Source organism: Castor canadensis, chromosome 3 (genome assembly GCF_047511655.1).
Source record: "Castor canadensis chromosome 3, mCasCan1.hap1v2, whole genome shotgun sequence".
Lineage (NCBI taxonomy): Eukaryota > Metazoa > Chordata > Mammalia > Rodentia > Castoridae > Castor > Castor canadensis.
The window spans coordinates 189,124,548-189,139,913 of record NC_133388.1 but is presented as its reverse complement, the minus strand read 5'-3'; the positions used below and the strand labels follow the sequence as shown (position 1 = coordinate 189,139,913).

General features: G+C 34.4%; 1 protein-coding gene across 3 annotated transcripts in view; it reads right to left on the bottom strand.

Moving 5' to 3' along the window:
* The window catches only part of Efr3a (EFR3 homolog A), a 93,820-nt gene that overhangs the window by 41,542 nt on the left and 36,912 nt on the right, over positions 1 to 15,366 (bottom strand). For 2 of the 3 annotated variants that reach the window (XM_074069237.1, XM_074069235.1), the window contains exons 3-8: positions 14,552 to 14,679; positions 13,103 to 13,253; positions 9,122 to 9,243; positions 5,290 to 5,463; positions 3,006 to 3,143; positions 609 to 687 (exon numbers count right to left, since the gene is read on the bottom strand). In XM_074069237.1, the coding sequence (XP_073925338.1) occupies positions 609 to 687; positions 3,006 to 3,143; positions 5,290 to 5,463; positions 9,122 to 9,243; positions 13,103 to 13,253; positions 14,552 to 14,658 (771 nt within the window). In that variant the 5' untranslated portion in view covers positions 14,659 to 14,679. The remainder of the gene's footprint in view (positions 1 to 608; positions 688 to 3,005; positions 3,144 to 5,289; positions 5,464 to 9,121; positions 9,244 to 13,102; positions 13,254 to 14,551; positions 14,680 to 15,366) is intronic. The other variant, XM_074069236.1, reaches the window with a different exon arrangement.

The window sequence follows — 15,366 nt, the reverse complement described above, 5'->3', positions numbered from 1 at the left end:
AATTATTCTGTGTAGTTCACAGTATAAATAAAACAGGTTTTAATAACTTACCCAAAGGCCTGCAGAAACTCTAAAGAATGGCATAGAAGTGAATTCTAATCTGATCAAGAGCAGGGTTCTGTGGTAATTGTGACAACTCCTTTAAAGTAGTGATGACTTTTTAGGCCATCAGAAATGTAAATGGTGTTGGGCTGGGGATGTAGCTCAGTAGTAGAGCCCTTGCCTAGCATGTGCCAGGCCTGGGTTCGATCCCCACCACCCTCTTCCTCTTCCTACAAAAAAAAGTAAATAGTGTTCAAAACACCTGAACTCCTGCTTGAATTAAGAGCTAAACAGACCTTTTCAGGTACTGAGAGGAAAAAAAAAGGTAGTCCCCTAGTATAGATAAGTGTTTTATAGAGTACATGTATCAAATAAGTGTATGTACAATAAAGATTACCACCACAAAACGATTTTTTTGTTAGATTTTTTTTATCTTAATAAGAAAATAAGTGGTAAATGAAAATCAATGAGACAAAAAGCTAAGAACAAGTATATTATACAGCTTTCTATCTCTGTTTGATATGCTTATCCATAAACAAAATTACGTATAAAAAACAAAACCTTACCTGAATAGAGTACATTATAATTTTAAAACAGTGAACTGCAAATTCATTAGGGTCCCACAGTTTATGATGATCTAAATGCCTGTAAATAACAATTAAAAATTATTTTAAGAATTCCCTATTTTTATTAATAACTCTTTTTTCAGAACCTCCAACAATATGAAAGGCTTAACAAAATATTATCTAACAGGGAACCAAGATTTCAATTTCCAGAAATATGATACCTATTTTCTCTCAACTGCCAAATAACTACAACAAAATACTATACTACATCCAAGACTTTAAAAACCTAGATGAAGAGGCAAGAAGGAAAAGTCCCTAATGCCAAACTCCACAAGAGGTAAGAACCTGGAGAGGATGAGTGCACATGGAAGTCAGCAGTTGTGCTGGGCACGTCTTCCAAACTCCTACAGCCAGAGTAATGCTAGAGACAGATTTAGGACCAACCCAAGAAAGGTAGATGGTCAGATTAGAGATCCCAGCATAATTAAGGACTCTTAAAGACAACACCTTCAAGGAATTTCAAAAGAAAAAAATTCAATTTAAGCAATTCTAAAACAAGGGTTCAGCACATAATACACTCAGCTAGAAAAAAAAAAAACATATTTGAATCCCATGCTACCAATTACTTATAGTTTTGATACCCTCCTATGAAGAACTTTATTCTAGTAACCTAACTTACTGACCCTGGTTCAAGTCTATCCTGCATAGCTCTGCCTGGTTAACATGTTCAAAATGGCAATTCTGACCATTTCACAATCTGAAGCTAAAATCTTCACTAATTTATTACAGACTTAAATATAAAATGCTGAGATCTGTACTGTAGCCTGAACTTTCTTTATCTCACACTAACCGTTAACTGTATGTAGCACTCTAGTCACTGATATCAGTATCTCGTACTCAGTGTTGATTAAAAATGGGTCACAATGGCACATGCCTATAATCCTAGTACTTGGGAGGCTGAGATTGGGAGGACCTTGGTTTGAGACCAGCTCAGGCAAAACAGCTCACAAGACCCCTATCGTAATGGACCAGAGGTATGGCTCAAGTGGTAGAGTGCCTGTTTAGCAAGCATGAGGCCCTAAGAATGGATTTTCCTCATAGTCCATATTATAATTATCATGCATGTCAATCATCTATCAAGTTTGTTATTTGTTATGTATTTCCCAAATACCTGGTACCTTATTTTAAAGGGCATTTTTAGCTAATTAAATATCTAACATATTACTACCTAACATTTAATTAACTTTATTTTGGTGAGCCTGGGGTTTGAACTCAAGGTTTTACACTTGTAAAGTATCATTTAATTAACTGTTATCTCAATGAATTAATAAATGATTAGGATCTAAATTCATTAAATTTTTGTAAAAAAGAATTTTACACCACTTCAAGTTAGTCAGGTAAAGTTAATTTGGCAAAGTCTTTCTTCCAGGCTAGCTATCTAGAATTCTAATATCAAGTTAACATATTTGGACATTAAAAAATAAACCTGCCTTTAGTATATCATGTACAGTTCTGATTTTTTTAAAGTAGTATTTTCATAAGCCTAGAGTAGAGAGCTCATTATTTGGGGGTAAGAGGGAAGACTGTAGATACTTTTGAAAACTCTAATGATTCTCTAATTTTTTAATATATTTTTTGTGGTTTGTAGATGCTAAAGGCCAACTCTGAATTGTATGATAAAAACATGGGCCCTAAATAATGAATTCTAAACGCTACATTTAGAATACTCCATTATATGCTAAATCCATTATTACCGTCAGATTGGAGAAAAGGATAGGTGAGCTTCAGAAAAACTAGTGAAAATCTACAATTACATAGAATACTGCAGTAGGCCTGCCATTCGATGAGTCAGCTAGAAGCAGAGGCTTGAGAGCTAGTGCTCATGTGGAGAAACTCAGAGCATATAAATGTATTTTCCCTGGAGGACAGCATTTGAGTTTTAATATTCTTGCCCTGTCTAATTGTTAGTTAAAAGATGAGATTTGCTCAAATGAACAGAAACTAAAGTAGCCAGACCGTGGTAAAAGGAAAGCTAAGGGATAAGAGGCACTGACCAAAGAAGTTAGTAAAACAAGGTACATCACATTTGAACACTGTCTGTTTAAATATTTCACTGCACATATGTATTGCAAGATTTGTAAGTTATTACTCAAGGCAAATGATGCACATGATATTAAGTATATTAACACACTTCATATTTAAATGGAAAAAATAGTCAGGTGGTTGAACCAGTGCTTGAACACAGGATGTCTGACTGAATTCTATGGAACTTCCATGATGTTACACTGGTTCCAATAATAATCACACAATTAAAAAGGTATTTATCCTCTTTAAGAAAATTAACTTAGAGTTAATACAGCAAAGTCACAAATAATCAGGAAAATACCAACTACTTACGCAAAAACTGGCCTAACTGCGTTATTCATGTTCCCAAAAGTTGCTCTCCCCAGCAGTTCTCTGAAACAGTTCTCAGCCAGCACAGCAGGATTCTCTTCTTTATCAGCTGCTGAAGGAGAAGAGGGAGGGCCTATGCGACTGAATGAGAGAGAAATAAGAAAAACAAACACGAGTTCTAACATAAGTTTTGACAGTTAACCAGAGTAGTCTTTACTTCTCAGAAATGTTAAAATGATATTTTCTTTTATCCCCAAATAACTTTAAAGCTTAATTCTAATTTCATGAATTCACCACCACCAAAGCCAATCATATTTTTTTGCAGATAGGTAGAACTAAAATCAGCTGAGTTTTCTGGTTTCCAACAGAAAATCCTTTACATAGGTAAGTAAAATACTTGGCAGCTTTCTACTTGTTGCTTTCCATATATCTTCTCTACATTTATAGCAAAATCCTAGTAAGAACAGTTCCAAGAACTGCCTTTAGGTAGCCCCACTTTTAACTGTAATTGGGCAAAAATAAAATTAACTGAAATTTTAAATAATAAAATTTAAAAGTTAATTAGAATACTTGTATATGTTGAGGTCTTTAGTAGACAGCTTTTGTTTTTTCACTTCTTGAAACGTTATTTTATGCTAATTATGTGCAACAATAATTTTTTTTAAAAAGCGCTATCTCTGGCACTGAGATTACACCATGAGAAAGCACAATTTATTATTTTTTCTTGTTTCTTTTTTAAAAATTTAGTGTTGTACTGGGGGTATATTGTGACATTTACAAACGTGCTTACAATGTATAATCACTGAATTCATCTCCTCCATCATTTTCCTTTATCTTCCTGCTGCCCCCCCCCATTCATGGAATACTTTCAACAGGTCTCATTTTTCCTAGAAAATACAATTTATTAAGATTTTACAATCAATGGGTTCTGTTTCCTTTATCTTACTTAGGTAAAAGCTGGACCTCAAGAGCCTAACTATGAAGCTGCCAATTAAATAGTAATTTTTTACATTGTAAGAAAACATTAGTACCAAGAATAGGAAAAACATACAAGGTGCTAAAACATATCAAGGTTCACACTTCTGGGAAAGGATTCCAAAGCTGGAGGTAGTCACATCTAAGGAGTTAGGCAAAAATCCTTTCTGATAAGTATAAATTTAAATGAATATGTAAGTGTTACCATAGTTATAAATTATACCTCATTTCTACACCATTTTATTTTGATGCTATGTATCATGAAAAATAAAATTAAATTTTTAGAACTATAAAATTAAATCTGTTCCAGATTCTCCTCAAACCACAACAATCAAGATCAGAATTATAAGCAAAACTGGAAAACCATGCTTTTTGAAGCTGAATTTCATAATGATTCTGCAGGGCAACAGAAATGTGGTAGAATATATGCTTCTGGCACTTGAAAAAGAAGAATAAAATTATGGGGGAAAAGAAAACCAGCCTATCGCCAAAACTAATAACCCATTCCAAAATATCTTAGAAGAAAAATGAACAGTGTCTATTTTTTTACTGAAAAAGTAAAAACCAACTCTAAGTATATCTATATATGGAAATGTCACAAGGAAATCCTCTATAAAATTATCATATACTAACAAATACGTATTTTTAAAAAATGAAGGATAGGAAGGGGAAACAGGTTCTCAGCAGGAGTGAGTTCCAAATGGGAAGGGAAAGGCATAAGGAAAGGGTAAATGAGGATGAACATAGTAGATGTATTTTACATTCATGTATGAAAATAGAACAATGAAACCTGCTAAAATTGTTCTAAGAAGGGGGAGACAGTAGAAGAGGAGAATGATGGAGGGGGTAAATCTAATTAAGATATATTGTAAGCACATATGCAAATGACACAATGTATCCCCCTGCACAACTATTATATGCTAATAAAAGGAAAAAGAAAACTTAGCATTAATATTGCAATTATTATTATATTGGTAATTATTATTATTTTATGGATTATCATTATTAATAGTTTTAATTCCCTGGAAAAGAACATGCTGGATTTCTAAGGCATAAAGGAAGTTACTAATTCTCATAGTAATTAAAATACCAATTTGGATGTCTGAAAGTGAACAGCAAAAAAGTATAAACTTATTCTAAACTAACATGAAGTTTAAGTGTATGAATAAGAAAGTGGCCAAGAAATCTGATGTGATTACAAAAGATTCATAATTCTCCCAGAAAGGTACATATTGTTGAACTTACTTAACCTTATGAGACTATCACTTACATAATACTAAAGACAAAACATTTCTATCCTTGGAAGCAGTACCTGTCAATTTCTTCGATCTTTTGCATGTTAAACAGAAGAGATGGAACAATCTTATCCATATGCTGAGGTTCCCAAATGGTGGCCCGAAGTTCATCATTGACTGTTTTGCGAACGACACCCTGAATACCTCTTATTCCAGCAATTCGGATTCTATGAGGATGAGAAAAAGGAGCCCTGAAAAAGCCATTTTAGTGAGTCCATTTGCCTACAGATTCATTTACACAATGTCAACTAAATATTCTTATCTCAACAACAAAATATCTTAAGATAACACACAATAAATCTAAGAAATTAAAATGAAGCCTACTTTGAATATCCTCTTTTAAAAATCAGCCTTTAATGGTTAACATACAGAAAAATCTAATACAGATATCATTTTTCAATATAAAATAATCAAAAGCCTAGGCCTTGCTAACATGATGCAAATTCAAACTAACATGATGTAGATTCTCTCCATTTTTTGCCTAGAAGTTTCAAAGCTGAGTGAGTAGAAAAGGATTTCATGGTTCCTCAGCAATGCCATGCTTTTTCAACCTTCTCTAGCTGTTCTAAAGAATCCTTTACCTCTTAGGAAGAGAAGCCGCTTCTTATAAAGGTATGTGTCTACAGACACAAATAAGATACATTATCACAGGTATGTGTGACTTACATTTATCAATATAGCATTTATTAATGCTGTCCTATCCTCCCATCCCAATTAACAGTCCCCAATTTCCTCAAGCATTTCCTCATTTTCCTAAGAAAAAATGAAAACTCCATAGGTTTTAAGAGTGAGAGTAGTGAGCTCAAACAGTTTACAAAAGCTGCAGAAGGACAAAATCTCAAGACAAATGGTATCCTGTTTGTCTTAAAACACATTTCTTCTGGCCAAATGACTTCCTCTTTTTTCTTAGTTTACTATCTTTTCTCCCTACTAACTGAAATACTCACCAATTAGAGGTTTATTCAACTTACCTAACACTGTCTTTCACAAACTATAAATAGGATGAAAGACTAGAAGATATGGAGAAAGGAATGACAGTGCTTAAAAATCCATGGGGAAATAACACAAGGGGGGTTCCAGAGCAGCAGATAAGGAGAATGGAAAGTGGCAATTATGAAACACCGAACAGGTGAGAAAAGTGAATTGGAATATATAAAGACAATTTCTACCCATTTTAAAACTTTGTCTATACACACTGCTATCTAAAACATAGGAAGGTATGCACCTATCACAAGTGGGCAAGCTTAACATTACTATAAAGGGTATTTGTTTTACACCCCTGCTGCTACTTCTTAGGTGACGAGGCCAAGGTAGCATAGCACACAATAGCTTAGTGGAACAGCGGCAGATGGAAGTGCCTTTGTTGCGGATACAGAGGGTGTACTGATCACCAATAGAGACTTCAGTTACAGGCTGGCATCCAATCCAGACCTAACATGTGGCCTAACCAGCCTTCCAGCTATGACTCGCAAAGGAATTTTAGTTTCCTTGTCAGTGAAATAGAACGCTTGTGCCTATAGCATACAAATGCTATGAAGATATAAATGAGTTAATTTACGGAAAGTGCCTATCAGCAACTGTTCCACGGTAAACAATCATTCACTAAGCATGAGCTGCTCCTGTATTCGTTATTACAATGAGGATGAGGAGTTCTGAAACTAGAGCTTAAGACTGTGATGTACAAGTTTATAAGTAGGAACCATTTCTACAAGGAAAATATTGTAAGAAAATTTTAACAGCTACCAGCATCATTGCCTACTGCTCACGCCCCCTGGACTTCTACATGATAGCATTTTGTTGAAAATGAGTATCAAAGTTATAACCTGAAAGGGAATACAAATGTACCAGAAGAAAACTAAATGAAAAACAAATCCTTTATCTTAAGGCATTGTATTTTATTTATTTCAAGGTGATTCAAATGAAATGTTGGGATTTTCAAACTTCAAATACAAAACAATGGAAAGATCTAGAACTGGGAAAAACTAATGGAGGTCTTTCATTTGTATATAGAAAATTTCGAGTTTCTTTTTTTAGCCATTAATGAAAATCATTAGGTGAAAATATATTCAGAAGACAAGCTATTTCCCCAGCTGGCGATAACTACCTAAAAATAAGGTAACCCTGTGTAACAATTTTTGAGTTATTTTTGAATTTCTTTTTCTTTTTACAGTACCACAGCTTGAACTCAGGCCTTCATTAGAGCCACTTCACCAGCCCTATTTTTGTGAAGGGTTTTTTGAGACAGGGTCTTATGAACTATTTGCCCGGGCTGGCTTCAAACCACGATCCTCCTGATCTCTGCCTCCTAAGTAGCTAGGATTACAGGTGTGAACCACTGGTGCCTGGCAAATTTCTTAAGCACATTCTTTTATAAATATTATGATTAGAAACACTTTTTACTTATATTGATTTATACATGAAACAGTTTTATAAAATGTTTAAAACTGTTCTTTAGAAAGGGAAAAAGGATTTTAGCGGTGACTAGGATGAAGAGGAAATCAATCTTAAGGCAATTATAGCATCCTAACCTCTAAGATATTATATACCACAACAAAGAATAACAGGGTGGGGGCATAGCTTAAGTGGTAGAGAACCTGCCTAGCAAGTGCAAGGCACCAAGTTTAAATCCAAATACCTCCAAGAAAAAGGAAAAATAATAATAATAGCACTCTAAGTGGCCTAAACTATATTGAGGAAAACTAAGTCATAAACAAGTCATAAACATGAAAAGAGAATATTAACTCACTTCTCACTTTTCTTTCTCCAAGTAACAGTAACTTTCACACTTGTTTTCATTCATATAAACTAACACTCTAACTTGCAAATGGAAGCTAATTAAATTTCTGTACACTGCCTTATTTATTTTAAAAGAAAATTAAAAATTACAAAGCATGTTAAACCTTGACTATCAACTGCCCACAATAACTCTCCGAATTTATGTTCATTTCTTTTTTTGGGGTGTATTACAGTAATGCTCAAACTTCTTTCTTTCTATATTTACCAAGGTCATTTTGACTTTAGTTCTTAGCTTTAAACTATCATTTCTACACAGAAGTCAACCTACAGAGTGCTTTCAGATAAGCATTTGACTCCAGACTTTTACTAGAACATATCTAGAAGAACTGTTTCAAAATGCCAAGTCAGTTATCATGACAACCACAAGTTGACAATGATTCAGTAGTATGCATTCATTCATTTAGTCATTCAATTTATCCATCTGCTTATTCAAAAAATACTTATTGTGAGTCTACTAATTGTGGGGCACTAGGCAAAGTGCTTACAACAGTCCTCAGAACAAAGCCTTTGCCCTCTTCAGTTTATACTCCAGAGGAGTGAGAAAGAAAGAGATGTAATAAGAAGATAAAGGATTGATGTTCAATAAAGAAGCCCAGGGGAGAATTCTCTGGGTAAAGTGACATTTGAGAAAAAATCTGAACAAATGAGGCAACGAGCCGTGTGGGCATCTGGAAATGATTCTAAGCAAAGAAACCAATGTGTCCAAAGACTGAAGAGAAATGAATCAAAGTGTTCAGGAGACAATAAGGAGATCCATGTGGTGGGTTGGATAAAGCAGGAGGAAATGACAGAATAAGAGGTTCTGAGACAGGCAGGAGGAGCACGAAGGGACATTGTAGGCTACAGCAAAGACTGAATTTTGGCAAGTGAAATGGAAAGCCGCTCTCATTTTGCAACTTCAGTTGGCAGTTGTACCCTCTAACAACAATGCAAAGTTGCAGTCCACCATATTCTCATTTCTTTGATAATCATTAAGTAATATAAACACTACATTCATCAATAAATTACTCCATAAATTACTTAAGATAAATCGTAAAGTAAGACAATACATACTCTGTTCGTATTTCTGGATCACTATGACAGGAATGACACATGGCACTGAATCGAGATACAAAAAAGTCGTATCGTCTGTGATAGGATGGTGTATCTTCTTCAATATTTGCAAATTTGACAAACTAAAAACAAAACAAAACAAAAAAACAATATACCTAGCCACTTTCAAAGTATAAATGCATTTGCTATCTGTTACACTAGCAAGCAATGTCCAAACAAGCGGCAAATGAAGTAAGTAAAACGTCACATGCTGCGTGCGTGCGTGTTGCTGAGGACTGAGCTGGGTCTCCTCAGTACTTTTGCTTTTATTCTGGTTTTCAGGTACAGTCTTGCGTCACCATGCCCAGCTCAAATGGACTTTCTTAGTTGTGGGTAGAAAGTCTTCCTGATGGCTGTTACATTATGTGAAAGTATCAGAATGAATAAAATTTACACAAAAACAATGGAACAAAAAAGGAAGCATACATGGAAGGAAACATGATAAAATCAAGAGAATAAAAAATACTGAGACAGTAAAATGTATTCTACTTTCATTTCTTTGTTCTTTTTTTACACAGGATCTACATAGCACAGGCTGACTTTGAATTCGTAATCCTCCTGTCTGGCCCTCCTGAGCGCTGGGATTATAGGCATGTATTACCACACTGGGTTTATTATTCTACCTTCTTTCTAATGATTTACAAAAACTCTTCTGTCTAGTAAAATTTAAATATCTTGCATATGGCAGTCAGTCTTGAGCACTCTAGATCCCTAATATGCATTTTTCTTTAGCTTCCTCATTCATTTGGAAATTTATTATTTCTATACACTAAGTAGCCTAAAGCAACAAGCTCTATGTTTACTTGCAAAGCTAAATAAATACAAGTATAAACACATACCAGGATATAGACCAGTGGCTTTAAAAAGCCATGTAGCCAGAAGTAGTATTTGACCAAAGTAACAATAATCAGAATTACTAATCTCTGTTGGAAAGAAAACTGCAACAAGCACAGTATAAATTTAAAAAAAAAAAAGAGACTGGAAATCTAAAAGGATTTAAAATTAATTTGGCTAGAGCTAAGATATGTTTTTATATGATTTACATCATCTAGAAAAGGGCCACAAGCACTATACCTGAATCAAACTGTAGTAATATATCACCTATTCTATACTGTACATGTTCTCACCAGGGCTCTTTCTAATTGGTCCAATAGCCCTGCAAAGACTGTGCCCACTAACCCACTTTACAGATAGGTACAGAGGTTCAGTCATTTGTCAAAAGCGACACAGTGAATGAATGGTGAAACTAAAACTGGCATGACAGCCCGGGGATCTGATTCTGCTTCTCAACACTCCTGTACTACACACTAACCATACAAATAGTTTCAGAAAACATTAAACCATTTATATTTTTCATTAAATTAGACCATGGACAGGGAAACATGCACAAACACAAAAGGTCTATGAATATATTACAGTGCTCACTTTTAATATATATTTGAGAATATAAACATTAAGGAATCATTTCTGAATTTTGGCATTACAGGTTATTTTGGGTTCATTTTACTCATTTTTTTTTTACATTTTGACATTTTCCAAATTTGCTGTAACAAACTTACACCATCATCACCATCACCATTGGCAGTATGGACAGTATGGGGGCCTTGCACTTGCTAGACAGGTGCTCTACCACTGAGGCCACATCTCCAGCCCCCTTCTTTGGGTTATTTTTTGAATAGTCTCCTGTTTATGCATGGATCAGCCTGGACTGTGATCTACCAAGGATGACATCACCACTGGTGGCCCAGCTTTTTTACTGGCTGAGATAGGGTCTTGTGAACTTTTTGCCCTAGGTTGGCCCCAAACTATGATCTTCCCAATCTACACTTCCAGGGTAGCTGGGATTACAGAAGGAAGCCACCATGCCCAGCTTATATCACTTTTAAAATAGAAAAAAACAGAAATAAAGCAAAAATGGCCATTAGAATGTTCCATGTTCTAGAGAATGTTTAGAAGAAAAAAATTTTCATTCTTTTGTCATTTATTGAAAACCACAAATACATACATACTCTTAGTGATCATTTACACAGTAGCTCCTATTGCCCTTGAGCATAGAGAACAGGATAAAAAATGGTTAGCCCTGCTCTAGGGGAACTGCACAAAGCACATATTCCTTCCCAGTGTATGGAAAATTTCTTTCATCCCTAACTCTGGAAGCTCTCTAGCACTAAATTCTAAATGCGTAAGATCTATGCTAAAATGCACCAATAACAAGAAAGGTATTATCATTACAGACTTATATGAAGGAGTGGAGAGGACACATGTAGGAAACACAGTGTTATGCAGCAACTATAAACATACGCTGTTGGATAGTCCTGGATTTGGATTCTGGGTTTACTAAATAGATGTGTTACCTGTGAAATGCAATAACTTCAAGGGTTAGTGAGAGGTTTACTAAATATGCAACAGAAAGTAAATCCTGTATTTTTCCACTTCAAAATTGAAGCAGGGAATTAGATATGTTTCAAAAACTGTAACAAAAGCAGTAGCAAGGCAATCATTTAGATGCAGGGTTTCTCACCTATGCACTATTAAAATTTGGGGTCTGAGACTGGAGGTGTGATTCAAGCATAGAGCACCTGCTTTGCAAGTGTAAAGCCCTCAGTTCAAATCTCAGTGCCACCAAAAAAAACTGGGGGTCTGATAAAGCCATTGTTATTAAATAAATTGTCATTAAACCATTTTCCTTATCTAATTATAAGGGAAATAGGAGAAGCCTTAAGTAGCTACCTTGCCAGAAACCAAGCCTATTACATCACCTAACTTCATCTGGAAATATCCAATATCTTCCTTTGAAATAAAGGGGTAAAATCATACAGAGATTTTTCAGGGAAGATTTTTAGTTAAATACTCTTGCTTTTCTATTATTACCAGTAATAACAACTAACAATACCAGGCACTTTTCTAAGAGTTTCATATAAACTAACTCGTGTAAGATTCTATACAAGTTCCAATCTTAAATACTGGAACTGCTATCATCATCATTTCACAGATGAGAAACTGAGTTAACAGGTTAAATGACTTGTCCAGGCTACAAAGCTAGAGATGCAGACATAAAGTCAAACCAAGGCAGCTGGGTTCTGGAATCCATGTGGCAGTCATCAACTATACTTTTCTTCCTGTACCAGGAAATAATTATTCATAAATAACAGGCAATATGATTTGTTAGCTGCTAATAAAAATGTGGATGGGAACACACAGTATTTGTGTAGGCTGAATGCCTTAAAGCTTTTTCAGAATGGAAAATCTAGCTTATGCATAAACTTGTAAACAAATGTTTATAGTCCTCCAAAAAGTAAAAACAATCCTAATGTTTCTATACTGATGAACTGATAGATAAAAAATGTACTGTATGTTGAGTCACTGAGTCATAAAAAGGAATGGGTAACCCTTCAAAACATTATGCTAAGTTAAAGAAGTCAGACATAAAAGTTTATATAATGGATGATTTTATTTATCTGAAATATCCGTAAAAGAAAAATCCACAGAGAGAAAGTCGTAAGTGGTTTCCAGGGAGAGAATAAGGAGGTAATGGAGGTGCAACTCTATAAATACTTAAAAAGATAAATGAACTGCATAAGGATGAACTTTATGGTAAATGAATTAAACTTCAACAAGCTGTTATTTTTGAAATGGCATGAAACTCAAAGAAAGAGTAGAATGCAAAGTCAGTATTGTAACAGGTGACCCACAGAAAATAAAACAACAGGTATAGATTAATTTATAGGCAGGCATCCCATTATGATTAGTTACTATCTTAGACTTTACGTGGAACAACAGCAAACATCAAAGGCAAAATGTTCAAAAATTTTTATCTGTATTAGTTGTCCAAATGCCCTGACCGGGGACTGGGCCTTTGCCACATTAAAAACATCTTAAGAAGAGATAAATTCCAGATATGCTAATTAAACTTAAAATTAGTAAGAGAATGGTTTTGCTCACAGAATTTGTTCCAAGAACTTGAAGCTTTGGTTCCCCTGATTCCAGGAGCTTTGCCACCATATGAAGAAAGCTTTCTACAAATGGCTTGATGCTTTGCGAATGGCAGGCCATAAGAAGTTGGTCCAAGGCCTCCATAGCAATTAGAACATACCTGAATGTAAGAAAAGCATTGTCAATGCATTTCTAGCTCTCTTTATTCTCCTAAGAGCTTCTTATTGAAATGATTATTTAATGCACAGACACAGAAAGGCTAATTTAGTAGCTAAATTCTCAGTAGCTATTAATTCTGAGAGCACTATAATAACTTTAGTACATTATAAAATAATTCTAGGGTTGAGGTGCACAAAAACTAAACTATACTGTATTGTCTTCTTAAAACAACTCTTTCAGAGCTTCTTTAACATTATTTTTGTGTAATTTTCCTTTGTAAGCATGGACATTTTCAAGACTTTTAACCATATTTATTCACATGACCCAAAACAGTTATTAAAACAATGTACCCAAGTCTCCAACATGACTTACTTACATAAATCTGAAGAGATAAAAGAGTGCTAGAAATAACAGAATACTGTAAGAAAACAATGCATAAATTTTACTTTAAAATTCAACAAATATTTTGGGTTTTTTTTTTTCATTTTTATTAGCACATATTCATTTTACAGAGTTCATTGTAATAACTCCAAATAGGGAACTGTAAATTCAACAAATTTTAAATCCTAAGTACTAAAAATTTAAATTCAGTCTTCAGAAAACTTTCCTTCAACTACCAACTACAAATCTATCTGTACCACACCTGCTAAAATGTTCTAAGTGGTAACAACACGGAGGCGCCCAAAACCAATGTCTCTTGAAGAATGGAATACTGCAAGAAGCTAGGATTATAAAATGACAATATAGACAATTATTATAATTCAAATTGCACAGTTATTACTGTTGAAGACTGGAGAAGGGTTAAGCTGGTTGACCTTTACTTATAGGCAAGAACACACTTAATATAGTTCTGTGTCGGCATGCACACATCACATCTGCTGGACGTTGAGACCTAAGTCCAATGTGGTTCTCTCATTCCTCTGAAGTTGAGTCAAAAATCAGTTAACAGTATCTTTCTGTTTGTTTCCAATTTAGAGACTAGTTTTAAGTTACAAAATCACACCTATAGACTAAGGAGTCAGTTTTTTACTACTTCCCATTAGAGAAGTTCTAAAACTTAATGAATGCTGAAGCTAAAAGCTACTGTTACAAACAAAAACTGAGTGTGTATCATAAAACCTGACCACCAGGCAATACAAACTACAGGACCTACGTGGGTTTTACACACTATTCTTCGTACAATTTATCCTCCAAATATTGTCCTTGCCTAACTAGATGACATAATAATTTACCCTGTGATGATTTAGAATAGTAAGAACTTTCCAAAAACAGGACATTAGCAGCAATTCACTTCCTTACCCAGATCGATGTCTGACAACATCCCTGCTCAGCCTTTCTGCCAAATAAGCACCTATTCGATCCAACTTCTCTGGAGCAGATACAGCATAAAATGTCAATTTCTCCATATCAGCTTTAACGAGGCCATCCTGAAAATAATGAAGATAAACAGGTTACTTAAATTTTCATGCTTAATCTTTTTTGTTTTTTTCTTTACTTTTTTGTTTTTTTAGAGAGTCTCTGTATATAGCCTAGATTTTGAACTCATGATCCTCTTGCATCAGCCTCCTGAGTACTGGGGATTCTGTAGTTGCTGTTTATATTTCCTACTTCACATTTCCCCCTTTTGGATTGGGGATTAATTCATATTTATGCTAAACCTTTGTAAGTGTAACCTTCCTAATACTAACATTAACCTATCTGGATTACACAGAACTTTCAGAAAGTTAAAGAAATACCCCACTAAGGCAGAGCATTTAAGTGGCCCTTCATAAACAATGAATTTGACTCTTAACACTTTCCTTTATAGAGAAATAGCTCAATTAACAGCAATATGCAGAAAATGGAATGTATCTTAGGGAAAAGATTTCAAATAAAATTTGCTTCAATTTAAAATTTATAAATGTTATTTTAAGCCTATACTCCTTTACATATACAGGAGTGGACATACTGTTTTTATTTAATGATTCAGAACTTACTGATATCATTATAAAGTTCTGTTGTAATTAGTGAATGAGAAAGTATACAGAACAGTAAGAACCTATGTTTTGTTGATGTATTTTTTTTAAGTAACGAATAGATCCCTGATATGGAATTACAAAGTTGTCAATGTCTCC